Here is a 26,183-nt window from a genome sequence, read left to right as displayed (position 1 = left end):
CGTATATATATGGCAATAATGGTGGTGTTGTACAAGCGGGGTGTGTTCACAGTTGAGTCCGAGATCGTGGGAGTGATGCAGGAACAAGAAAGTGATTGTCTGGTCTCGTGGGTGCTTGCCCTTGTGGAACCTCAAGCGAAGCACGCCAGAAGCCCCCCGGTCGAACCGCCACCATTTGCAAGTCCAGACCCTGTACGGATTATCCAGGCCTCTGACGTATTCGCCGCTTTGGCTCCACCTGAGTCCTCTCCCATCCATAGTCATCGGCCATTCAGTTCTGCAAACAATAGGATCCAGGATCCCCCATTGTATTGAGACTGACACGGCAATATCGGAAAAGATTTGCTAGCCAGCAGCTTGGCATGCGACCGAGAAGCAGGCCCTGCGGGGCCTACCCACGCATCCACAATCCACTTGTCAGACCGCCTGCCGACTGTGCTCCAGCCGTTGCTTCGGCAGTTCCCTCGTTCGCATTTCTGAAAGTTCTTCTATGTCACCCGTTTTCTGTTACTCTCTGTGGTTCGTGGCCGTCATCCAGCCACGTGCGTGCCTACGTACTCGACTCGTGTGCTCCATATCTCTAACAAGGCTAGCGTTGCACCAAGCACTAAATAGCTACTTGTCTGGTCTCAGCAAATCTGCTCAATTTGGGTGCCTTTGCTAGCGGAATTAGATGGAGACGGCGCGCCTGTTCAGACCTTCCCAAGATTTCCCGAGATTCAATTCACAGTTGGCATCGACGGGGCCAAGCATTTTCTGAAGTAAGCTTCCAATTTGTCTACTCCGATTCTACATACATCATTCCAGGAAAATGCCTCCCAATCTACCAGTCTAAGTCTAGCTCCCAAGTAAATCCACAAACTTGAAAGCAAGACAACCCACTGCGAAACTAAACACTAGGAGCTGCATCATTCCAAGTCCAACGCCGACATTTGAGAAAGAAAGGAAATATGAGAGATCATGATGGATGGGTGAGATAGGACAAGAGAGGATGTCGTGTAAAGAGGGAAAAAAGTAAGGAAAGAACTACTTCGCCCGGACGACACCATCTTCCCAAATGGTGCCGAGCGCAAGCAGAACAGAGGAGAAGAGAAGACAAGGAAAATCGTGACCATATACATGAAGAGAATGCAAGAGAGAAACCCATCCATCTATCCCTCGGAAAGAAAGTGGAAATGGAAAAGGAAAAGGTAATCATGCCATGGCGCCTGCTATGAACTGGCTCAGCTCCTTGGCCTTCACACCCTCCATCATCGTGAAGTGGTTTGCATCCTTCATGCTCGTGATCTTCACCTGCTGGCGGCCAACAAGTGTGTCCCATCCGTTAGGTCCAAGATCCACCCTGTTGTTCAACAGCCATTTCATCTCCCGAGGGTCATCAGCCCTCTCCTCTGGTGGTGGGATGCTTCCGTCCTTGCACACCCCATCTTCAGCCCAGATGATGTGCACCTGCGGCGCCTGGCCCTGGAAGGGTCTCGCCTTGTATGTGTCAAGAGCGTCGATGAAGGCAAGGAAATGAGGAAGAAGCCAGGATGGTGGCGGTGCGCCGCCTTGGCCGAACAGGTTGATGCTGTTGAAGAAGTCGTAGAGGCGGGTCGGGAGCTTCTCAAGGCCGATCGGGTTCGGAGTATCGAGCAGAATCAAACGTTCGACCTTCTCGCCAGCGCAGACGAGGGTCTGGGCGGCATCGTAGGCGCAGATGCCGCCTGCGCTCCAGCCACCCAAAAAGTACGGTCCATGAGGCTGACGGCGGCGGATCTCATCGAGGTAGGGAGCCGTCAGGTCAGCAAGTCCGCACTTCATGTCCTGGGGGGTCTTCATGTATGGGCAGTTCAAGCCGTAGACTGCGACGTCGGCGGCAATGCGGGGGAGGGGAGCGTACGAGGTGGAAGAGCCGGAGCCGTCAGGGAAAAGGAAGAGCTGCTTGGTAGCAGATTTAGGAGAACCCTGGAGGAGGATTGAAGAGGCTCTTGGAAGCGTCGAGGCCGGCTTCAGAGGGATGGAGAGCTCCTTGACGATGACCGAAGCTGTCTCAGGCGGTGAAATGTCGACTGGTGCTGCAGGGGCCGGTGTAGACTTGATGCCTAGAGCGGCCTCGACCGCGTCGAGGCAGCTGTTGGCAGCGAACAGATCTGAAGGCAGGTCCAGAGTAAGCTCCTCTCGAAGTCTGCCAAGAACATTGAGAGACAACAGAGAGTCCATCCCGAGCTCACTAAGGTCCAGGGTGCCAGTAATCTCGGCCTCTTTGACACCGATTTCCTCGGCGAGAATGCGGCGAATAGCGTCAATGACTCCGTTATCGTCGCCTTGGATGGAGCTACCGTTCGTGCTTTGGCTATCGCCGACCTCGGACTCACTCGCGGGGGTGGAGGCGTATGAGGAGCTGACTTCGGAGACAACCACAACATCTTGGGCGTCGCTTCCCTTAGGGAGGAAAGCGAGGAAGTCCTTGACGGTGGGGCAGTCGTTGAATAGCCCGCTTTCGACGTCAAGCTCAAGCTCCTCGCGAAGACGGCCAGAGATATTCAGCGAAAGGAGAGAATCAACGCCAAAGTCAGCAAATGCGGCGGCTGGAATCAGGTCAGATCGCGAGACACCAACTTCTTCACAGATGATATCGAGGGCCTTATCAGCAATACTAGGTCCAGATGGTTTCGATGCAACAGGAAGAGGAGGAGGAGCCAGAGTCTTGGCAGGCTTTGCCTGGAGTTTGGCAGAGACAGCAGCAGCAGGGACCGGAACTGACTTGGCAATAGGTGCTGTAGCCTTTGGTGCAGCCTTGCCAGCACCTGGAAGGAGGTGATCGAGAATTCGTCGCGGCACACCTTGAAACTGCAAGCTGTTAGAGAACAGGCAACAATAAAACGGAGGATATGGTCTTACTTTGACACCTCCATAGACGGCAACAATCGTCTCACCGTCGAAGATGTAGACATCACCAGCATGCATCGTCCCTCCGATGTTCTGCATCTTAACATATGTTTGGTAAGTCTTCTCGGAAGAAAGCTTGGTTGCGACCCGCATCGAATCCCAGCCATGGTTGACAAAGACTTGAGTCTTGGAATCGGTGTTGTCATTTGCGTTCATGGTGAAGCCGGTGACCTGGCCGAGACTGTCAATCCAGTAGGGAGCGAGGTAGTACTTGCCACTAGTTGGGTCCTTCTGGAACTTGACGCGAGTAGACGTCTCTAGATCATCGCTGTTCATGACAACCTCCTCCATGCCCTTGTACTGCTGCTCGTAGTTCACGATGGCGCCGAAGAGCTTGTAGGCCATGCCGCGCTTGATCAGATTGGTAGCGCCATCGTCGACACCACTGTGCAAGGCATCAATGCGAGACCTGATCAGGTAGGAGTTGCGTCTCCAATCAGCCATCCAAGCATCGACATCACCCAGCTTAACCTTGCAGTTAGCATGGTCAGTGGTCATCTTGCCTTGCTCGTTGACGCTGTAAATATGTACAGTAATCTCCTTGGCAGACCAGTCGGCGATAGCCGAAGAACGGAAGAGTTGCTTCTGCCCTGTAGCGATGAGCGGATTCTTGACTACCATCTCGGCGACGTCCATTCCAGTAGCAGACGGCTTAGTCTTGCTGTTGTTGATGAGGTAGTCACCAAGCGTGAGAGCAATATCTGCGTAAAGCGAGGACGGGCAGAGAGGAGTGCCGTTGACCGCATGGCCCTGAATAGCGGCGACCAGAGTCGGCTCCTGAACATCCGACTCCATAAGAATGGAAGGCCTGGTCGCTTCAAGCTTCTCCTCAATCATCTTTTGAACCGAGGATGTAGACAGTTTGGACTGGACAGGTGGGGCAGGAAGAGCAGCAGTAACTGGAGCGGGCGCATCGCCCTTGGTAAGGCAGAAGTTGTTGTTGTACTGGATCCAGTAGGTCTTAGCGTCCCAGTTGTAGGATGGAAGCTCGAGAACACGGTGAGAGCTTTTGAAGTCGCGGTGGTACTCGTTCCAGTTGACATCGATGCCAGCAAGGTGCAAAGAAGACAGACTGCCGGCAAGTACCTCGAAGGAGTCTTTGTTCTTTTGGAGGGACGGAAGAGCAACAGTGTCACTGCCAACAACAGCTTTGATCATGCCCGAACAGATAGGGTGAGATCCAAGCTCGACCCAAAGAGTCTTCTCGGTGATGGTCTTGCTATCGAGGGCTGCGTTCAGGCCAGACACGAAGTCGACGGTCTCGCGGCAGGCACGGCTGAGATAGAGGTGGTTGAGGATGCCCTCACCTTCGATGACCTCTCCCAGCAGTGGGGATATGAAGGGGACGGCAGGAGTAGCGAATCGGATCTTCTCAGCAACCGCCTCGAAGTCGGACAAGATTGTCTCAACTTGTGCAGAGTGGAAAGCATATGGAACCTTGAGCTTCGTTGACTTGAATTTGGCCGCGGTAAGCTCCTCGGCAAGTGCGTCGATGGATTCATTTGCACCGCTGAGTACCAGAGCGTTGGGGCCGTTGATGCAAGCAACTTCACAGGGCTTGCCAACAAGATGAGTGCCAACCTGAGCCAGGGAAGTTTGAACTGCCAGCATAGCGTGGGTGCCAATGGAGCAACGCGCGATGAGAAGCTGAGCTCGCTTACCGGTCAGGTAGATTGTGTCGCTCGCAGACAAGACACCTGCAGCATTGAGGGCCGCATATTCTCCAAGGCTGTGGCCGATGACCGCACTAGGAATAACGCCAAAGGAAGCCCAAAGGCGAGTGAGGGCCATCTGCATGCATGTAGTTCCGAGCATAGCAACTACCGGGCTGAGGTTGTCAACATCGTTGATGGACCCGTCAATCAGAGGCTGGATGCTAGGGAAGCCGTGGCTTTGGCCAATGCGGTCGAATCGCTGGATATCATTGCGGTATTGGGTGAAGTTCTCGAAGAGCTGCTTGCCCATTCCCGATTGAAGGACTCCTTGGCCAGTAAAGGCGAAGGCCACCCCAGGGGTTCTGGCTGGGACAGGCTTGAGGTCTTGCCTCTGGCTGGCATCCTTCAACTTCTTGATGACAGTCTCAATGTTTGCACCAGTGGCCACGATGCGGTGGTTGTGGTGCATACGACGCGCAGTGGTAGTGTAAGAGAGAGCAGGGAGGGCTATGTCCTGATTCTGTTCGAGGAATTTTGCGAAGGACTCGAGGTTCCTCTTCAAGGAGAGGATGGATCGTCCGGAGACGGCAACCATGTGCGTGGATCGAGGGTCTTTGCTTTCAGTCCTGTAGGCGATAGGAGCGTCCTCCATGAGAAGTGCAGTGTTGCCTCCAGCTGCACTGAAATTGTTCATGAAGACCGTACGCTTTCCTCCGTCAGGTCGCTTCCACTCCGTCGGCTTGCGTGCAATGTGAACATTGCGAGCTCCCAGATCAGGGAAGCTGTGGTTGATCTTAGTCTTGATTCCGCAATGGGGTGGTATTTCGTTCTTCTTCATCATCATGAGGACTTTTATGAGCGAGGCAACACCAGAGGCCGATTCAGCATGTCCAATATTTGCCTTAGCTGAGCCAAGGTGGAGTGACTGGGTAGGACGACCTCCCTCGGTCGGTGCGAACACCTGAAGGACTGACCCCATCTCCACAGCGTCACCAGCCTGAGTTCCAGTGCCGTGCATTTCGATGTAGCTGACATCAAGGGGGTTGACGTTAGCCGCGTTCAACATGTGCCCGAAGATCGCCGCCTGCGCGCCTACGTGAGGTCTAGTCATACTCTCAGCCTCAGCGCTGTGATTCGTGTATGCCCCAAGGATGACGCCGTAGATAGGATCGCAGTCAGCCTCGGCGTCTTCCAATCTCTTCATGATGATAGTGCCAACAGCATCAGCTCGGCAATACCCGTTCGCTCCATCATCAAATGTGTTGCAGTTGCCAGTGGTAGAGAGGAAGTGTCCACGATCCAAGCCGGCAAAGTTATCTGGATTAGTCATGACGTTTGTGCCGCCGGCGATGGCAGTGTCGCAGTCTCCCTTCCAGAGCGAGTTGCAGGCAGTGTGAATAGCAGCAAAGCTAGAGGAGCAGGCAGTATCAACACTGAATGAAGGACCGCTGAACTTAAAGTGGTAGTTGATACGTCCAGGCGTAAAGGCCCGGTTGCCACCAGGGATGAAATAGGTGTCGACATTTTGCCCGCTGTTCACCTCACGCCAATCGTCACTGGTCATGCCGTAAAAGATGCCAACGCGGTCGCGCTGAGAAGACGCTGTAGAATGTTAGCTTTCAGGACTGATATCAGAAGTTTTGACCTACCGGTTCGGTTTGGAACGAAACCTGCGAGTTCGAACGCCTCATAAGCAGTGGTAATGGCAAGACGCTGGCCGGGATCGGCGTTTGCGGCTTCTCGGGGTGACATATTGAAGAAGCGGGCATCGAAAAGGCCAGGCTCTTCAATGAAGCAACCGTGCCGGATACGAGATGTGTTCTTCTTCTTGCCTGTGGGGTCAAAGTGAGCATCTACGTCGAATCGGTCCTTGGGAATCTCGCGGTGTACATCACGTCCTTGGTGAAGAATTTCCCAGAACTTCTCGGTGTTAGCAGAGTCCGGGAAGCGACCAGAGTATCCAACAATAGCAATCTTGGATTGCTGTGGGCGGGCATGTGGAGAAGCGTTGATGTTGGTATTCTGATCGTCGATTTTGACACTAGCAAAGCCTGCCTGGGAAAGGGCAGCTGCTAAATGCTGCGAACCGTTGGCGATAAATGGGATGATAGTGGCTTGAGAGACGCCGGCCTCCTTCAAGGAAGCGGGGGTACCCTCAAGCAGTTTATCCCAACGGATAGGCTCCATCAAAATCTCACGAAGACAAATCCGCAGAAGCTCTCCATACGTGGAAGCGGTGATCAACTGGCCAGTAACATCGGAGAAGACGGGGATTTTAGGTGTGTAGGAATTTACGATCTCCTGAGAGGTGGTAGCCATTATCGCGTCGATATCAGCCTCTGAGTAGAGGTGGGAAGTGTGATACGGAGCGAACACAGAGACCTTGGCACCTTTGGACTCAGAAAAAGGTGATGTCTTGACGAGAGTCTCGAGGACGGACGGAGGGCCGCTAATTGTGACGTTGTTCGGAGTGATGTAGCTGATATACGGTCGGGATGCATGGGGGATACCTTGATCCTCCTCGAATGCATCCAGAGCCATCGAAACGCGCTGGGCAGGCAGGGGAACGATCATAGACCAAGATTGGGAGCCCGCAGTGGGTTTCTCGATATCGTTTCGAACCTGGGTAGTCCTCAGTCCAGTGCGGAAGGCGATCAGCACAGCTTCAATGGCCGCTGGGAAGAGTTCAGCCCATGTCTGAGAAGTGCTGATGGCGGCAGAAGAAAGAAGACCAGTGCAAACACCAACAATGTGGCTCTCGGCGGGGGAAGGATACTTGAGCGTGCTCTGGCCATAGTGGCTATAATTGGTCGTTAGTATGTTGGAGTGAGCGGAGGGGAGATGTGGCAACTTACCTGATGAAGCAAGCGAGTTGATTGAGGGTGTGGAAGGCGCTCTCGAGGGCCGGGTTCCTGGTTTTTGACTCGCTGCAACGAGCCAAGAGATCGAGCAGAGAAGTAAACCGAGGAAACTCGTCCTGAAAGGCGATGGGAAGGCGGTTGATTTCGACTCTCAGGGCGTAATAGACTCTCTCAAAGAAAGTAATCAGGAGGCCGTTGTGCTTGATCGAGAGGAGACGCTTAAGGGAAGCTGCGAATGGGCTAGTCTGATCTCCAAAGAGCAGGACTTGAGTGGATTTGTCCATTGTAGCGAAAGGATTGAGTCGTTGGCTGAAATTGGGAAGTGGTTGGTAAGTTTACAGACAACGATTCGTAGGATGGCTCGTGGAGGTGATAGGCCTTATGGTGTGATACAGGAGATTGAGGTATTCCTAAGAAGATCATATATACTAGAATCTATGGCCGTTAGAGATACCTGAATCCCGGTACATGCCATCCTAACAGACGTCAATCCCGATCACGCAGTGTCCGTATTGTCGGATACCTGCTCTCACCGAGTCTTCTATAATGTCGTAGACCGAATGAGCTATGGTTTGAGCGTAGGGGGGTTACTAATTGGGATAAGTGAGCTAGTGTCTTCGCCAAGATGTCTCTGCATTTGAGTGGTAACCCGACGATGTGGACGCCGCAAAGCGTTTCGTCTCATGAGGGTGAGAGCATGCCGTCTAGGTCTGCTGGCGAGCAAGTAGTTTGATCTGTGATTTGTCGGTCAGCTGCGGTACTGCCCAGGCGTCGCTCTACGATCGCAAGTCAACACGCTGCTTCGGTTTCCGATCCTTCCTCAGCCTCACAACCTAGCCAGTACGATGCCACAATTGGAAATTTTGTGGCGGTATACTAGCTTGGGACACGTGGTTCCTAATAATACTTTCTAAGCCCGCCTTCATATCTATTCTAACGGTGTTCTGATAGGCAGTGGGACCTTTGGATGAAATTGCGCCAGAGGGCGTGGGATCGATACAAGAACTCTTCTAAAAGCGTTTCTGGGATGTGAAGAACTCCATGGTGCTCAAGAACTTGATTTGCAAAATCTCGTATGAGTTGATCCAACACATGGGTTCACTCTCTAGGCTTCCGACACATGGTCCTTTATCGGCATGTGCAAAAGACAAGTATAGAGTACACGTAGTAGATCTGGGTCGCGGAACATTGCAATGCTACCAGGGTAGCTCGGAGAGAGGAACCACGCTTGAAAGGGAATCTATCATGTATTTTCATGAAGGATGACGGAAACGATGGCGCTTTGATGGATTCTAGAAGGAGAAGGGTGGATAGGGATCTCGAAAGACTGTGAGCTGCACCATGCGATATTCGCTGAGTAAGCATTCCACCCCACCAAGGTATGTTTGCTGCAAGTGAAATCAATTGACCAGTCGAGCGGTGAATTGCTGGCACATTTTACTACCAAAAACAAAAAGTACGTAATTAAAACACCAGTTCAATTTAATCCAGCTGTTCACGCTAAATTGCGTCAAGTAAAGGAGCCTATATCTCCACTAGTTGATGAGGTGCTGAGAATGATGTCGAGCAAAAGTCAATTCAAAGGAGACACCCTAGCCTACAGTCTATATCTATCACATCGCATAGCAAACCCCTTTACGAAATATGTCTGATGAGGTACTCTTTGTCCGCTGCTTAGCAGACAATCTGACCTTCGCGAACGTGCCACTCAACCCAGCCAATTGTCATCCTAAGTGTGAGAATCAACAACCTTGTTCCCCCTTTACAAGGTTAGGGTGCTTACTTTGATCTCTTTGTATCCGCAAAGTTCTCGTGGTCGGGAATGCACTTGGCGATATACTCCGGATCGGCCTTCATCTTGACGAAGCATTCAGTATCTGGGAATGTGGCCTGAACAATGCAGTCATAATCGGCAACATTGGCAAACTGAGGGTCAAAGAGCTTGTCCATTTCGGCGCGGGTAGCGGTCGTATTGTGAGACTGAGGAGATTAGAAGTTCTCAGACAAAGAAGTTATCGAGGATCAGATACCATAGCGAAGCTAAGCATGCCATACTTGGCCATCAGGCCCTTCACAAGGGGGCCATGGATCTCGCTCATGTAAGTATGGTAATCCTCTTCGCTCATCCCTGGCTTTCGGTATGCACACACGGTCCATGCAAGAACGGGGGCCATTTTGAAAGTAAAGAAGTTCGATTGTGAAGACAAGAGGAATATACTGAAACGGGGAATGAGAAGCGAGATTGAAAATGATGAAGAAGTTTTGATAGCTAAGCGGCAACTTCGAGGTTATATGCTCAAGCGTTAGCACGCAACAGGGTCTAGATCTAGGGGGAGATCTCAGAGCCTTGATCGCCTACACCTAAGCATTCTAGTTTCCGCGTCTTTCGCTTTCCAAAGCTTACTTCTCCGTGATAACATCCGAGAAAGAAGAGTTGATATACGTTCGGATAGCGAACGAATGTGGAGCAAGTAATATTGGTGTTCATTGTCGCAGACGACGGAAATGATTCATACGAATGCTTCATCAAGAACACAGTCCTATCGGCATGCTTAAGAGTTGATGCGACCATTAGATTAATTATGGAGGAAGGCGTTGTCGTTGTAAATACAAGACCACTACCTCGGGAAGGAGATGAAATATGGGTCTCATCACATGCGTCTTGGCATTTCCCTGGGCCATAACCCCTCGTAAGCTCAATAATTCTTCTCCCTAATTTAATCACACTCGATTCTCTTTTGAAATGGTCTCCAAAAAAGTACATGTTCTCCTCAGCTCTTTGAGATTTGTACCAAGCATTACCCTGATCAGATGCGTACGCCATCATGCCCCATACCCTATTTTTGCATCATGGCTAGTAATAATTATCCGCATCGAAAATATGCATAAGCCATGTTTTCACAGGTGTTACCGTTACAATCTGGGAATTTCCTGCCTCTACTAGTTTCTCAAACTTTCTTTGCGGCAGAAGCCGCTCCTTCGTGATGCAGCTCAGGGGGGTTTGACACGCAAATCGTAGTTCGGTGTCATCCTCTGATCGTAGATCTCTCAGCGTTTTTATTGTTCAAGCATTACCTCATTTATCTTAAAAGATGGAGCGAGTTAATGATTTCGGAGTCAATTTACAGCTAGGAAAATATGAAATCTATCGCAATATCACGTTCCAACACCAACAAAGAAACTTCCTCAACAGCTACTAAATTTACAATTCCAGGATCTCGCAGTTGTCGAATGGCTGGTGACCGAACATCTTTTTTCCTCCAAAATAGCTCCTCTCGATGGACTTCCGAGCATATACCCTCATAGCAGCCTCGTATTGGGCAATGCTCTTCTTGTTGATACCACTGGCTTGAAGATTCTTGGTCAGCTCCGCAGCATCCATAATAGCCGTTACCGCACCAACACCCCCGCATGGCGACATAACGTGGACCGCATCACCGAGAAGAGTGACACGTGGATTAGCCACCCACTCCGGAATCGCTGGCTTCGCCGTCGATATGCGTAGAGCTGAAGATTGTTTAACATCCTGGTGTTCGAAAAGGGCACGGATTGAAGGATCCCATTCTGAGGTGAGCTTGAGCGAAAGATTGGCCGACTCCTGCCCACTCAAGGCAAGCAACTTATCGGTCGACAATCCAAAGACATCTGAGCGACCGATGAGGACCCAGTAGATGTAGTCTTGTGGAGCCTTGGACTTGTACTCGTTGTCAACGAAGCGAACTGGCTCGAGAAGACAGGTCAAGGGAGTCTCATCGATGTCAAGAGTTTGGGTCATGGGAGTCTTGTCCAGGACTAGGGTCATCCACTTGTGAGCGCGGGCGTGGTACTTGGCAAGGAACTCATCAGTGAGGGGTGTCTTGCCATAGATGCATCGTCCGTTGGTGTCAACTGGCTTATGCTCGGGATGTAGTTGCTTGCGGACGGGGGATCGGAAGCCGTCCGCGCCAACGAGGAGAATACCTTGCTCTGAAGTTCCATCCGCGAAGTGTGCAATAACACCCTCTTCCAGTTCCTCGTAGTGAGTCAAGGTCTTTCCAAAAGACGCGTCTTCCTCCAGACCGCGGAATAGTAATCTTCGTAGGACTGTGCGGTCCGCTAGGTAGGGAACGAAGTTTCCTCCGAAAATCCCTGGTCCTTCGCGGCTAGCAATGACGCCCCCATCAGGAGCATTGATATTGGTTTCGCCGAATTTAGACTCAGCACAAGTCTTCTCGAATTCTTCCCACATCTCCTCGCTCATCACTGCCTTCAGAGCCATGGCGCCTTCATAGTTGATCTTAGCTTTGATTAGCTAACACATCCATGAGATTTCATCAACATGATTACCTTAATTCTATATCCTTGAGGACGGAAAGTAGGGGACGGATCCCTCTCAAAAATATGGAAGGGAACAGCGGCCTTCTTGAGACCCTGAGCAAGGGAAAGACCCCCCAAACCGCCGCCAATTATGAGAACACGTGGTGGGAGTTGAGAAATTGAGGGCGACATTGTGGCAGGAGATGTGGAGTTGGAGAGAAGTTTCTGGAAGTAGAGGCTTTCGGGCGACCTTGAGGTTTTAGTCTTAGAGAGATCTTCAGTGCTGTGCTCTGTAGCATCCTACGTAGGGGAAGCATAGCTTTAGTAGTTCACATGAACGAGAAGGTGGTTCGACCGGAACGAAAGCGCTGTCCGACTGTCGAAAACCTAATGTTAAACCATCGAAGTAGTTTCAGCGCACGCCGCAAATACGATTTCCGAATGTGTCGTTAGGCTAAGAGTGGGTTGGTAGTCGTCTCATTGGAGATCAGAGTGCGCTCGGTAACCGAATATCCATTTGGTGAGGGTACACTCACCAAAGTTCCCGATACACTATGGGAACTACGCTTTCGGTTCGACGTATATCTTATTTAGATTTCATGTCGTTCTACGAAGTTTTGAGATTCCCGTTATCACCTCTTTGTCGCACGATTCTCGATCCATTTTCTCCCCATCGCCCGTCCGATTGTGCATCTCTCCAGCAAGACAGTACGCTGCTACATTCCTCAATCAAGTCCAGAGAACTACCAACACCAGTATCGTAGTATTGGCTACCAAACCAGCAATACTTTAATTGCGCTCCTCAATTTTCTGGGCGCGTCACTTCACTTGCCCTTTCTTACAATCAGTCGGAACTATCCCATTTCGACCTACCAAAAAAGCGGCCCAGAATGGGTTCTATGCCAGCCCAAACCTTGGCGGAGGAGCTTGACAGTATCCTTGACAAGTACACCTCGGTCATCCCCAACCACCTCCGGGGTGCTGCTTTCTCTGCCGTAAATCGGGATGGTACGAATGCACCCTTCTATTATCACGCACGTTTTCTTCTCCGCTATTGACTGCGTGCTGTAGGTGAAATCGTCTACATGAATGCCAAAGGCAGCAGATCCATCACTGAACAAATACCACTGCAACTTGACTCCACTATGTGGATTGGTTCCATCACCAAGCTTCAGACTTGCATGGCATGCATGATTGGTATTGAGAAGGGCCTTTTCACACTCGACACCAATGTGCGGGAAGTCGTTCCTGAGCTGAAGGAAATCAACATCCTCACCGGTTTCGAAGAGGGCGACTTCCCTCGCAAGCCAATCACTAAGTCATGCAACGACCAAATCACGCTTCGGTATGCCTAGCTCTTTCCTTACAACTTCCGAACTGTTCTATTCCAGGATCTGAGATGAGGCTGACGGTTGTATTGCAGTCAACTTCTAACCCACACTTCGGGTATGATCTATGATTACGGCCACGACGGCCTCAAAGAATGGTCTGCATATCATGGTATCCAAGATAACACCTTTTCCGGCACCCTTAAAGGATACCAGAAGCCGCTTGTCTACTCCCCCGGGCAGGGTTGGGCCTACTCTCCAGGTATGGACTGGGCTGGCCGGTTGATCGAAGTCACCTCCGGTTTAACACTTGAGCAATATCTCAAGCAGCACATCTGGGATAAGTTGGATATGACTAACACAACGTTCCGACCAGATTTGCGGCCAGATATTCAGAAGAGAAGGATGCAGATGGTGAACCGGAACAGGGAGACAATGGAGATCACAAAAGGTGTTGTTCCCCAAGAAGCGCAAGGATCCTTTGCACCAGATTGCTGTGGAGGTGTTGGCCTGTACTCGACAATCGAAGACTGCACGAAAGTCCTGCAAGCCCTGATCTCTAAGAACACAGACCTCATGACCGCTGAGAGCTTTGACATGCTCACAAAGCCTCAGCTCCCGTCCGACGAACACTTCCTTGAAGTGATCCGTGGCGTTGGGCAAGGCCATCTTGGGCAAACTTGGGATAAGGGCGCAGATGGGACTTTCGGCTTCGGGTCGTCTATCAGTAAGCAAGACTTTGTTGATCGTAGGAAGAAGGGAAGTTGTAACTGGAGTGGGATGCCTGGGACTCATTGTGTAAGTTCATACCACTACGGAATAATTTGGTGATGGAACCCTGCCGCTACGGATTGCTAATTTGCGCGTAGTGGTTGGACAAGGAGACCGGTGTGGGTGGAATGTTGACAACACAGGTCTTACCGCCGGGGGACCCGATGGTCACGGAGTTGTTGCTTGAAATGGAGAAGTGTTTGTATAGACATACTAGAGGTTAGTATAACCTAGCTTCGAGACTTCATTTTTGGATTCGAGAGGACTGGCCAAGAGCACAAGCCTTTTCCCCATCTCAAGGGGTGGAGGGTGTCAGGGCAGATGTTCCCTCTTTAAAATCCCACCAGATAGACAAACTCTGATCTTTGTGTCTTTGAGCAGGTGCTTCTTCTTCTCCTTTAATCACACCATCTCCTGCCAATTATCCTGTGAGGGTGTCTAAAGCCGCCGGTCGTCTACCTCGTCGACCAGGGATGCAGTGGGTGCATAATCGCCGCTCGACCTCCTTCCCATGGCCGCCGAGGTTTTCGATCCGGCATTCACTTTTTGGTTAACTTTATCAGTGAAAAGAAGCATGACTGCAGGTAGATATACACAGGTCTCAGTATGGATGGTTGAGCGGTTACCATGGTTAAAAAAGCCTATGAAACAATAGAGGCCGTAGTAATTCGGAAAAGGAGAGTTGTATGTGTGCTACACAAGTTGTTGGCGCAATGGTGTTTCGTTGGCAATACATATAGAGCCTGGGGTCATAACTGGAAGGAACCTTTCTCAGCTACAACATCAAGGTTTTGTTAGGGGTAGAACTTGTACTACACAAACTTCTAAAGGATATATTTAAATGCCAATCATTGATGTCTCACGTAGGAATGTCTGCAAACCTCGGTAGCATTGTGCTGGTCTTCTCAGGCTTTTCGCGCGCATTCCCGATCGCCCGGAGGATTATTGGTGCATCAGTGGACAGCCAAACATTGGGGGAACGACAAAGTGCCATTCAGCTAAGTCATTAAGATCGTAAAAGGTAATGTCTCATAATAATGTAGACGAGGGAATGGAGGAAGCGAGATGCCTTTGAAAGTTCATCCGGTGATGCCAAGACGGTCGGGTCTCAACAACTCATTGTCCCAGTACCCACGCCCACCGGCGTTTAATATTAGTGATTAGTGTTAACATTTTAACTAGCCCCCACTAGCACTGGCCGCCACACTTGCGTTGATGTCGCCAGATTGTATTTGGCTTAGACAATGTTGAAATTTTATTATATTCTTGCTTATATATACTAATTATTTGGCAATTTATTCAACAATCCAACGGTGAGATGGCCGAGTTGGTTATGGCGCCAGGTAATTCGTCCGATCCAGTGATCTAATCAAAAATTCTAATTTCTTCTAGGTTAAGGTTACTCCTTGGCATTAATTCCTGGTCACGAAAGTGGCGTGGGTTCGAGTCCCACTCTCATCAACATTCGTCCAAGCCTAGCTTGGGTTTCAGGATTACCTTTTTGGTCCTTTTTGGTCTTGTCGAGCTGCATACAGATTGATTTTGGCTTACTAGTGAGTCAAATTTCCTCTTTTGGGGATAATCTTATTTTTATTCCCAAGAGGAAGTCTGATTTAAATGTAACATCCCTCCCTGCGTCACCGGACACCCTCCGTAACCGGACAAACCGCGGGTACTGTGCGGGAAACCACCACAACGACGCAACGCAGGCTTGAGTCGATAGCGCATATGTATACAGCTCATCTCTTGCTATTACTCCATATCTTCATCCGCTTTGTTACGCTCTTTCCTGGGATTGTACCGTTTATAACGTAATTGCGTGCACTCCATCCTTTAGAGCGAAAAGGCCGGCAGAGCTCGCACAGAGTAACACAACGCGTTTATAGTTTTGCAAAGCCTCTGTGACGCTTCTAATATTCATGCTAGCTCTCTCAGCTGGCTTCTCATCTATCTGGCTACGCGTGAGTGGGTGAGAGTCATTCGACTGCAGTGCGCCCACGCAAGAAGGTACCTCCTTGTGGCGCCGATGGGGTTTGGTAAGCAGCACAGCCACGACGGCTCTTGTGGTACGCACCGTATCGATCTGAGTCCTGCTCTGACACATCGAACCATACATACGCTTATGATCAACAAGAAACCCTATGCGGCGTTGATTACAGAGCCGGGTAAACCCCCGTTTTTCGCAGCTTCGATTTCCAAGAACCCGAATCTCGTTTGCTCAGCACGAAACAGGCGCTACGTCAAGCACCGTTGCGCAGCGGTGGCCGTGCGTCTGCTCGATCTCCCCGCACTACGTCCTTAGCTGCGCAACTGCAGCCTTAGTCTTAGCCTTAGCCTTGCCGGATCTCCTTGTTCCGGCAGCACAGCACAACACAGCACGATGGCACTTGCAACGAACGACTTCTAGATAGGAGGTGAGACTGACCTGTATCGCGCGCGTGTCCGGTCCTCCACACACACACATACACACAGAGACGTCTGCCTGCTGCAGTCCTGCCTGTGCCCTCGCCGACCAGAGCCGCGACACCAGACTCCGCACATCTTGACTACCGCCACCCGCTAGGCGAGTTATCGACCGCGCCCATGCGCAATGCGTCTTCTGTACCGCAGCAGTCATGGGGATTTGACATTTGCGGACTATCTACACGATAGTGTTCCAGCTTATGCCATTCTGTCGCACACATGGGGAAAGGACGAGGAAGAGGTCACTTTTCAAGATATCAAGAATGGATCTGGACGGCACAAAGAAGGATATGAGAAGACCAAGTTCTGTGGAGAACAAGCGGCTCGTGATGGCCTGCAGTACTTCTGGGTGGATACGTGCTGCACTATACAGACTCACCACCGACGACAATACCCTACGATGGCATTTGCCGCCGAAAATGGCGGCAGAATGTATATAGCTTTTCAATACAAACGTATTAATATTTCCATACTCGTGCAACTGGAATCAGACCCCCCCTATGTAGTGGCTGAGCAACTGCACAGCCCCTGAGCATAAACGAATAGGCCTGTTTAGGGAACTCGTTACTCGGCTATACTTTCCTAGTCACGTGCAGCTATGTTTCGGCCAAGGCTGCTGCCTTCAGCTAAGCCACCTCCATCAACCATCCGTCTCTCGTCGCCCAAACCTCACCTTCTCTAACTGCCATCTACGTATTCAAAGCCTTGCAGAGAGGTAAGAAGGCAGTGTAGTTTATTACCTATGCCTTAGCTGCTGCTTTAAGCTAAGTTAAGCGTGAGCGAACCCTAAGCAAAGGCTTAGCAGACTAAGCGGAGGCTGTGTAGCATGAGTAACCCTGTCTAGCGTGGACAAGGGGCTGTTTTGGACCTCCTTGAAGCCGGCTGTTCTTGCCTAATCGCGAATCCTTTGAGCAAGTGTGTCCAAATCAACTACACCTTACGGAAAGTTCCCAGAAACTGCCTCTATTCTTTGTAAACACTCAACTTCTTATCTGCATAGATGATATTCTGGAAACTACAGTTTAAAACTGATTTGCTATTGCCTTAGGAGTCGTGCAGACTCATTCCCATCTCTATATATTCTATTGCCAACAACTGCACTAGCTGCTTCACTCGGTAGCGATTTACCAAGTCGTATTGTTCTTAAACAGCGCAATGCTGATGAGCAGGCGGAGAGGGCGACGGCTCTTGCAAATAAAAGGCGAGGTCTAGTCAGGTAGTTATATATTAACGAGTAATGCTAGTGATACAGTAGAGTTCGACATGCCTGCTTAACAAGACCTCTACCCCAGTTTTCCAGTAGCTTCGTCACATCTGTTGGACACCTCACACACCTTCCACAGTTGAGGCACAGCCATACCTCTCCCGCCTAGGTAACTCCTGTTTGCTCCTTAAGCACATCTCACCGGCACGCCGTCCAAACGAACGGTCCCGTATGTTGATGCACCGACACGCGCATCCGTTCTCTCGAGCCATGCAATAGTCTCCCCAGCCAGGACGTGATCTTGCTGGAATCCAGGTCCACCAAGGGTCAGAGCCCAGTGAAGGGGTGAGGTCCTTGGAGCCAGCAGTGGCTACTAGGCACTACGCCCCGCAGGAGGCCAGTAGTGATGTAGGGGTGCAACTCTCCACATACTTCTAGTTCCCGTTTCGCGTTACCTGTAAGAGTCTCCTCATGACAGGGCGACCGTGTCTTGCAGAGTGGGCCACAGACCAGATTCCACGCCGGGCAACCCGCTCCACCCTCTCCACTAACTAAGCTTGTGTCACCTCTTCTCATAAGCTAACCTATGTCTCTAACCGTCGAGTCCTCGTCCGACTGACATGTGATTGCTCCAGAGCGTCCCCCCACCGCTGGACTGCGTCATCATCATAGATTGCGTACACCACGCCTATTAAGACTCTCCTATGAGTCGCCTAGACGTACCCTTAACAAGTTCGTTTGGGCCGTCGAAGCTGGCCTGTGAAACCGCCACTTAGAGCTTTGCCCGTGTCACCACCAGAGGTGATCTGCCTCGTAGAGCCGTCCGGTCAGTGTCCCCAGGTCGCGAGCACCACGCCTATTAAGTCCCTCTTCCGAGTCTCCTGGGCGTTCCGGATAGGTCCACTCGGAGGGGCCTTAACGAGTTCTCTAGGCCGGGCCTTAACAAGTTCTACGCGGTTGGAGACTTCGGGGCCTTAACAAGTTTCGTCCGAGAGATCTGCAACGTGTTAACCTTAACAAGTTCTCATAGAAAGACGTTCCCTACACCCTCGCCGCTCCTTGTCTCGGTCTCAGAGCTAGTGCAAGCCCAAGGGTACACTGTCGTACGCCTAGGACGCGTCCACATCAGCTGGCTAGATAAGGCCAGTTTCGGGCCTGGCTACAAGCCAAATAGTCGTACGTCGGGTAATTTTCGTATCCCAGTTTCCATTGATGAGCCTCCATAGATGGAATATCGCAATACTCAAATGGAGGCTGTGGTGATGTGGTTGTGGTGCGATCGGCGCGTCGATGAAAACTTTTCATTGCGTTGAATTCGCGCCCCAACAGCCCGCAGCGGCGACCTGCAGACTATCATCCATCGCGTCTGCACTTAGCTATCCATATGAGAAATCTACCTGATGAATATTTCCAGTCACGGCGATGAGGACGCATGCAGTAGGACTTCGTGGCCGCTGATCGGATTATGGTTTGGGGCCTGCTAACTGGCCACCCGCTGAGTAAGTCGTCCGTGGCACAGCAAGGCTTCACACCTCTCCCATCCACCCAGTCAACCATCCTGTAAGCAGTAAGGGTTGAATCATGTATTGTAGTGGTGTTGTCTGTGGATGCCTCAGCAAACGCTACATCGTGGTCATAATGCTGTGGCGGATAGCAGCGTAGTTACAAACATCCAGGCGTTAAGAAGTGCTGTGTCTTCGTCATGTGGCGCAGGCAGAATAGCTGACCTAAGATTCATGAGGACTAATACTTTGGAAAGATACCGCGCGCTTAGAACGGAATACTCAAACCGGGGACCACCGCAAGAACCACGTGCTATCTGTGTCACAGTCAAATGCCAAGTACTGTGCCGTTCTCAGCATGCGCTGGACCACTGACGCTAGAGCCTGCGCGGCTGGTGCTATGGTATCCACCCGGCAGTGCGCATGGCGAAGACATGTCCAGACCACCTCCCCCAACACTGACACTAGAAGCGCGCGAGTACTCCCGTCTACAGAGTCTGAGATAAGTTCACTTTGAAACGCAGAGCCTTTACTGCGCAAAAGTTCTAAGCGGCGTGGTGCATATTTACAGAACCCAGATCGTAGGATGGCGTTTGTATATCTAATCCAGGGAAAGGCGATGAATTAAAGAAGACAATATTGCCTCTTCTTCAGCCTTGAATACTCCTGATCACCTATGTCCGTTGTGTCCTCCCTCTAGTACCCTGCTAAGGCCTACGTTCTCTGTGGAATCTCCAGCTACAGACTCAGCTCCTTTAGAATAGTTCACCTTACGTTGCCCCCTCGAGATTAATCTACGAAGGTCGCTACAGAATCTTACACCCTTATCATCTTTTGGCAACATTCACAGGTCATCAATTGACGCGCGAGTCCTTATCCACTATAACAGGCCTGTCCCGGAAGATAGGTCCGTAAACCTCCTGCCACGTCTAGACTCAGAGCTCTTACTGACTATTTAGACAATGTTGATTGGAGATTTGCGGTCTATTTCTCGCTATACCAACCATCTTATTTTACGGTAATCATTGATTCGTACTACTACCGTGTTAGGAAGCTGACCGTGGTTGATGCGCAGGCATTTCCTTACCGGGATGCGTGTCCAATTCCTGGGATACGGAATATTTTCGTGGTACAGTTAGGGCGCCACTTGAGAAACGAAACTACTAGAGAACAGCGTCTTCTGCAGGAAACTGAACTAGACCAGGCTCAAATACGTGTAGGGTATTTCGGTAAGTCATCGTTCTTCGTTTGCGAGAGAGATTATTCTAATTACAAAGGTCTTTGCGTCGGAGTTCTAGATGACTTCGTCTGCGTACCGACAACAGGAGCTTCAGTCGAAACCATCCTAAGACGTCTTAACGAGACTAAGCTTATGAACTCGAAGCTTGCATTTGGCGAGGATATCGATCTACTATTGAGACTCGCCACTGTGCTACAGTCCAAGATCCTTCTATGCATCTCGGCTGCCGCTGGAGTCTTTTTCATCCTAGCACTTATACCTCTGTTACTGTTGAAGCGAAATCAGAAAAAGCTAGGAAACAAGACTGCTCTAAAGAAGAAGGATCTGTGGAAGAAATGCCTCATGGTATGCGTTTGGTCTTCAGTGGGACTAGCTGTTGCAGCAGCTGTCGGGATTGGCCAAAGCGCCGCAGCTATGCAACAGATCACAACTCCTGAGCATCAGTCGCTTGTTTAAATCAAAAGCGGAACTGCTTTACAAACGCTTCAGTGGGCGACTGTTGCGACTTCCGTGTTGTTTGGGCTTGGCGTTTCTGCAATATTCGGTGCCGGAGGAGGAATCGGACCTTCTAAGCCAGGAGAGGCAAAACCAGCGCCTAGGGGTACCGCAGCGAAGCCATCTGAAGCAAAGCCATCCGAAGCGAAGCCAGCTCAAACGGCGAAGTGACCGGCGATACTGTTGACAGGGTATCCATATAAACCTCAGCTCTAGACAATGATATAGGGGTTAAGGAGCATCTGTGGAGCCTCATGTGGAGCGAGAGAGGTGTAGACAATAGATATCCCTTGACTGCTCGCAGATAACTCGGAGCAGGAGGTCTATATAATGAGGCACAAGGCCGTCCAGAAGTCAATGGAACGATATACTTCAACATAACCTCATTTTTCCAGTAAGCTCGGACCCCTAGAAGCCGCGCACACGGGGAAGCTGCGCACCCCACCAAAATCAAGAGGCTGTACAAAATATCGATTTTTCAAGGCAGCCCATCTAGCAGCTGCCATTCAGTACACATATCTGTAAGAGTCTGAGCTGCCGCAGCCTCACTAGCTTTTTTGGCAGTTTTTTTGGTAGCCTTCGCGTCTTCCTTGGCCTTCCAAGCCTCCGCCCTCTGAATAGCTTCAACTATCATATCTGCAGTTGCAAAACGTTTATTTGGGTTAACCTGAACACGCCTTTGAGGCCCTGTAGGCTTAAGGCTCTGTACTTGATATTGCAGCTGTTTTTGTGTTGCCTCAAGCTCTACTATCCTTATATTTGCCTGTGATAGCGCCTTGCTTGTTTTTTGGAACAGCACCTGTGTTGTACGCGAGAGCTTTTCAGAACGCTCAACGTATTGCTGCGCCTTGTACAGATCTCGAGGTCCTTTAGGTGTTACCACGGTCTGCTCAAGCTTAAAGAAAGGTCGCTTCTGGCGTGGTGGTGTTGCTGGCCGGCGACAGAGCTGTGAAGACTCAAGCACGTGATTAATGTTTAGTGGGCATGCTACACCTCCTCAGTCCGCCGTACTCTGTGACCACCACCAAGCCCATCCTGACTCAGCGCTTGGCCCTCTCCACCGCTGCAGGACTCGGCGCACCTAGCTGCTCAGGATGCCTGACCGCCTTCTCCACAGTGCTAGTCATGGCGAGACCGACGGGAGTCGTGGCGCCGCTTGACGGGGCCGGGGTGCTGGAGCGTGTGGGCGGGGCGGAGCGGTTATGCTGCATGTGGGCCTTGACGAGATGGCCGGCGGCGAGGGCGGAGCAGAGGGAGAGCTCGCCCGCGAGGACGGCGGCGGCGACGATGCGTGCGAGCGAGCGGGCGTTCTCGCCGGGGCTGGGGAGGTGGGGCCCGCGCACGCCTAGCAGGTCGAGCATCGCACCCTGCGGGTCCAGCATGGTGCCGCCGCCGAGGGTGCCGACTTCGATGGAGGGCATGGAGACGGAGATTTGGAGGGAGCCGCGGAGGCTAGGGGATAGGTGTTAGTGCGGAATTCGAAGTAGGGGAATAAGGCGTCTTTGGGAGGCGGGACGGGAACTTACTTCTTCATGATGGTGATACAATTGGCGCTCTCCACGACCTGGGCAGGGTCTTGGCCGGTAGCGAGGAAGATGGCAGCGACAATATTCGCCGCATGAGCGTTGAAACCACCCACAGACGCCGCCATAGCCGAGCCGATGAGGTTCTTGTTAATGTTCAGCTCCACCAACGAATCAACATCACTCTTGAGCACATCCTTCACCACGTCGCTCGGAATGATTGCCTCGGCGACAACACTCTTGCCCCTCCCCTCAATCCAGTTGATGGCCGCCGGCTTCTTGTCGATACAGTAATTGCCACTCAAAGAGATAATCTGCATATCATCAAACCCTGCCTCGGTAGCCATTACATTCAACGCATGCTCGACACCCTTGGAGATCATGTTCATGCCCATGGCGTCTCCAGTTGTAGTCTTGAAGCGGATGTAGAGATTAGTCCCCGCCATGGCCGTCTTCATCTGCTGTAACCGTGCGAATCGGCTGGTAGAATTGAACGCCTTCTTCATCACCCGCTGACCCTCGTCAGAGTCCAGCCAAAGCTTGGCAGCACCTGATCGCTCGAGTGTCTCAAATGTCACGCACGGGCCACGCGTCATTCCATCCGCGGTCAGAACCGTAACCGCGCCTCCACCAAAATTGATGGCTTTGCATCCACGACTAGTACTGGCCACAAGAACACCCTCGGTTGTGGCCATGGGAATCATGTAGCTGCGACCGTCGATCACTAGTGGTCCGGCAACACCCACGGGTAGGGGCATATAACCGATAACATTCTCGCAGCAAGCACCAAAGACCTGAGCCCAGTTGTAGTTGTCATATGGTAGCTTTGACCGATCGAGTACCCTGGTAAGCTCTTCGGTAGCCTTGGTTCTCGAGATAATCGTCCGGCGGACCTTGACGGCGCGAGTGAAGTCCTTGAGTGTCGTTTCCAAGGCATATCCGGGAATCTTGCCTCGTAATGACATGGAAACGACCTCCTCGTCAGTAAGCTCGTCTGCCCGTTTCTCCTGTAAAAGTTTCTCCATCTCTTCAGGTGAGAGTGAGACGTTGGGGCGGGCCTGTTCGGTGGCCGCTCTTGTGGCGGGCGATTCTCCATCATCGTCTGTTGATGCAGGTGTGATTGGTTCCGATGGAGTTGGGGTAGGTCGCATATATTCGCCAAGTGGAAGATTCGGTGTGTCGACATCGTTGAAATTCTGGGCATCGGCAAGATCGCGAGTATTGATTGGCCGACCTGGGGCGTTGGGGTCTTTGATACCCCATCGAGCAGCGTTGAACAAGTAACCATTGAGAGCAACGCTCATAGCCAGGGCGACAACGATCCACTTGGACAAGATAGGGTCCTCGAGGCTCTTGAGGATGCTGCCCACCATGCGTCCACCCATCCCATAGTTCGCCAGATCATCCGACTCGTCCTCGACCTTACCGGGGCGCAGTCCGTAATGAATTGATGGGAACTCGAGCTCATATTTGATCGGGGTCAGAACAGTCACTACGGTCTCCTGATTCTTGTGCATTGCGCTTTCAAGAATCGAGTCCAGTCCGCTAGCCGCGACCTTGAACGGGTCGACGGGGGGCGAGCCAGCTACTCCGCCGAGACCTCCGACCCATGAGGAGATGTAGGTGAGGGAGTCGGTGCCACGGAAAGGGATAGTGCAGATGTTGAGGACGTTGATGATGAGAAAACCGGATACCATGAGCGCCTTGAACTTGGGGACGCTGGTGCTCTTCATTTGGCGACCAAAGATAGAGGTGGCTGGCTGGCCCTTGCCATCCACTTGGGCCCAGTCGTTGTTCTTGGCAACCTCCTTGGCAACACGGTGGCTGACACCATCGTCCTCCAGAGCCCTGCGTATCTCCACATAACGCTTGATCCGGTTGATCTCCAACTTAATGCAGAGGATAGCTGTGTAGAAGGAGAACAGCAGGATTCCGTCGAAGAAGAGGATCCACGCTGCCAAGAAGCAGAATTGCTGCAGGCCGCCCCGGACTCCAGAAGCTGCACCCGCCACGAGAATGATAATTTCAATAACATAATCCTTGATAATCTCGTAGCCCTTCTCCTTGATGGCGGCTTGGATGGCGTACTGAATTACACTCGTTGTGCTCTCACCGACCTTGCGAAGCCCCTTAGCGTTGCCATTAGAGGTTCCGTTTTCCAGAGAACGGCGATGCTCCAATGCGTGTGACAGGACAGCTTGTGTCAAAACGATGTTCTTCTCAAAGCCGATGATGACAACCAAGAATGGCAGCCCCTCTGAGAGTAGTACGACGGTTATCGGTGCACCTAGCTTGGTGGTTACGAGAAGGCCGAAGAGGAAGGCGAAGATAGAGGACAACAGAGTGCTGGTGCCCAGCCAGAAGTTCGAGCCTATCCGGCGCATGGAGAGGAAGAGCGAGACAAAGGTTAGGTGCATGGAGAGGTAGCCGAGGACCATGATAATGATGTCAAGAGTTTCGGCATTCTTCAGCAAGTCCACAAACTCAACCCAGCTATTGTTGAACCGACGCACAACACTACTTCTGGTGTGAACTCTAGCCGCCTTCATGATCCACATCTTCTTTTCCCGGCCGCGCTCCGTATCCATCGTCTCCTGTCCCGGGATGTCATTGGGGATCTCCTGGGCGGCAGCCGCAAACTGCAGTGCCTGGTGGCAGTCGAGTGCAAAAGCAAGCGCAGTATCTTGGGAGTAGGCACCGAGCGGATTGGCGGTTGAGGGAAGCGAGGTGATGGACAGATTCTCAGGAGTCGGCACGACGTGGATCAGAGGGGCCGAGTTCGGCGAGCTGTGGGAGAGCAACTCGGGGAAAACGAAGGTGACAAGGGCGAGATGATCGGCGCCGGAGGGAGCCGATGCTTCGGAGTCGTAGGATTGCCATTTCCACGAGGTCTCGGGACCAATACGCAAGCTCCTGCTGCCATCAGTCAGGCTAGACCAGTCGGCACGGCGGACAGTTTCGGAGAGGTCGAAGAGGCTCTCCTCGAGGAGGCCCAGGTAGGTGGAGCTGGCAAGGACGGCAACGATGACGATGGTATGAATCGGGTGTAGGGAGGTCAGGCTAGCCAGCGTCTGCAACAAGGCAGTGATCTTGTTGCTGAACCACGACGGGGCCGAAGCTTTCGTCGCGGGCTGCTGACCCCGGAAGCGGGAGGGAAGGAAGGACGACGCGGCGATCATGTCGAAGTTTTGTCGAGGACGAGGATGTTGAGGGTCGGAAAGGGAAGAGGAACAGGAGTTGTTGAATGGGCCCTTTCAGCTAGCTGCTTATAGTATGAGCACTTAAGTAGCAAGAATAAGAGTAGTGTACAGTGTGCACAGCGTACAGGGTAGGTAGGGTGAGGGCAACATGTTTCTAGTTCTGTATTGCTCTTGTCTTTCCTCTGTACAGAGGAAAAGGGGGATAACGTACTTCACAGGCGAGTTGCTTACACACCTAAGTCGCTTACTTTTGCTAAGACCCCACTAAACTACCTTTCCTATACTAATGCATTCCTAACAACACTACTTAGACGTGCTAAAAGAACATTAGATATAGCTTACGCTTTAAGCTTTTAAATAAGACATAAAACTTTTAAAGAAACATGCTATAGCTATATATAAAGTCTCTTAAAAGATAATAAATAACTACAGCACTAAATAACTTTTATAAGCTAATTCTACAGCTAACTTATAAAAGCTAGGTAATAAAAAAAAGTAGGTAATTATTAAAACTATACTTAAGCTATATATGCAAGGATTTTCCTCTTAGATAGCATTTATAGCTAATATAGCTAATTCTTTACACGCTAAGTGTAATCTAGGCTATGTTAGCATAAACTAGCCTAGTATGTTTATAAAGTGTTATTTAAAGCTTAAAGTAAAGTTTTAAGTATAAGTATAGTTAATAGATATTTAGCCTATAATAAAGCCTAT

At 51.1% G+C, this 26,183-nt stretch overlaps 8 protein-coding genes and 1 non-coding gene across 9 annotated transcripts; 4 read left to right on the top strand and 5 right to left on the bottom strand.

The window, feature by feature from the left end:
* Positions 1-756: 756 nt before the first annotated feature.
* Positions 757-7,731, bottom strand: BDR25DRAFT_298357 (ketoacyl-synt-domain-containing protein; the record flags this gene model as incomplete). Its single annotated transcript, XM_033689063.1, has 4 exons — positions 757-2,832; positions 2,884-6,188; positions 6,236-7,386; positions 7,442-7,731. 4 exons carry the CDS (start codon positions 7,729-7,731, stop codon positions 1,195-1,197), a joined length of 6,384 nt encoding a protein of 2,127 aa, XP_033539970.1. The 3' UTR covers positions 757-1,194.
* Positions 7,732-9,066: 1,335 nt separating this feature from the next.
* BDR25DRAFT_384851 (uncharacterized protein) lies at positions 9,067-9,621 on the bottom strand (the record flags this gene model as incomplete). The annotated part of the gene is made up of 3 exons (XM_033697902.1): positions 9,067-9,176; positions 9,231-9,427; positions 9,478-9,621. The coding sequence occupies 3 exons, from the start codon at positions 9,619-9,621 to the stop codon at positions 9,122-9,124; spliced, it is 396 nt and encodes a 131-aa protein (XP_033539969.1). The 3' UTR covers positions 9,067-9,121.
* A 1,028-nt stretch (positions 9,622-10,649) lies between these two features.
* Positions 10,650-11,935, bottom strand: BDR25DRAFT_384848 (cercosporin toxin biosynthesis protein; the record flags this gene model as incomplete). The annotated part of the gene is made up of 2 exons (XM_033697901.1): positions 10,650-11,723; positions 11,774-11,935. 2 exons carry the CDS (start codon positions 11,933-11,935, stop codon positions 10,650-10,652), a joined length of 1,236 nt encoding a protein of 411 aa, XP_033539968.1.
* Positions 11,936-12,888: 953 nt separating this feature from the next.
* On the top strand, positions 12,889-14,066 carry BDR25DRAFT_246386 (beta-lactamase/transpeptidase-like protein; the record flags this gene model as incomplete). Its single annotated transcript, XM_033685926.1, has 4 exons — positions 12,889-13,088; positions 13,167-13,522; positions 13,601-13,869; positions 13,941-14,066. The coding sequence occupies 4 exons, from the start codon at positions 12,889-12,891 to the stop codon at positions 14,064-14,066; spliced, it is 951 nt and encodes a 316-aa protein (XP_033539967.1).
* A 1,088-nt stretch (positions 14,067-15,154) lies between these two features.
* BDR25DRAFT_t52 lies at positions 15,155-15,303 on the top strand. The gene has a single exon. It is a non-coding gene; the product is annotated as a tRNA-OTHER (tRNA).
* A 711-nt stretch (positions 15,304-16,014) lies between these two features.
* BDR25DRAFT_273432 (HET-domain-containing protein) lies at positions 16,015-16,697 on the top strand (the record flags this gene model as incomplete). The annotated part of the gene is made up of 1 exon (XM_033687357.1): positions 16,015-16,697. A coding segment is annotated over exon 1 (264 nt), but the record flags the coding sequence as incomplete, so codon positions are not given.
* Positions 16,698-17,268: 571 nt separating this feature from the next.
* BDR25DRAFT_363033 (uncharacterized protein) lies at positions 17,269-19,066 on the bottom strand (the record flags this gene model as incomplete). The annotated part of the gene is made up of 14 exons (XM_033696673.1): positions 17,269-17,348; positions 17,407-17,463; positions 17,538-17,608; positions 17,636-17,889; positions 17,942-17,977; positions 18,016-18,060; positions 18,107-18,159; positions 18,233-18,261; positions 18,303-18,423; positions 18,475-18,506; positions 18,555-18,618; positions 18,673-18,859; positions 18,907-18,952; positions 19,002-19,066. The coding sequence occupies 14 exons, from the start codon at positions 19,064-19,066 to the stop codon at positions 17,269-17,271; spliced, it is 1,140 nt and encodes a 379-aa protein (XP_033539965.1).
* Positions 19,067-20,124: 1,058 nt separating this feature from the next.
* On the top strand, positions 20,125-20,777 carry BDR25DRAFT_115229 (uncharacterized protein). The gene is made up of 2 exons (XM_033683631.1): positions 20,125-20,240; positions 20,289-20,777. The coding sequence occupies exon 2, from the start codon at positions 20,384-20,386 to the stop codon at positions 20,705-20,707; it is 324 nt and encodes a 107-aa protein (XP_033539964.1). The 5' UTR covers positions 20,125-20,240; positions 20,289-20,383; the 3' UTR covers positions 20,708-20,777.
* Positions 20,778-21,827: 1,050 nt separating this feature from the next.
* BDR25DRAFT_397263 (uncharacterized protein) lies at positions 21,828-25,643 on the bottom strand (the record flags this gene model as incomplete). Its single annotated transcript, XM_033698495.1, has 3 exons — positions 25,595-25,643; positions 22,273-25,531; positions 21,828-22,198 (listed from the first exon to the last, which is right to left on the bottom strand). Coding segments are annotated over exons 2-3 (3,546 nt in total), but the record flags the coding sequence as incomplete, so codon positions are not given.
* Between the last annotated feature and the right edge of the window lie 540 nt (positions 25,644-26,183).

The sequence above is a fragment of the Lindgomyces ingoldianus genome (assembly GCF_010093535.1).
Source record: "Lindgomyces ingoldianus strain ATCC 200398 unplaced genomic scaffold BDR25scaffold_62, whole genome shotgun sequence".
NCBI classification, from domain to species: Eukaryota; Fungi; Ascomycota; class Dothideomycetes; order Pleosporales; family Lindgomycetaceae; genus Lindgomyces; species Lindgomyces ingoldianus.
The sequence above is the reverse complement of the archived record's forward strand: the minus strand, read 5'-3'. Positions and strand labels throughout refer to the sequence as shown.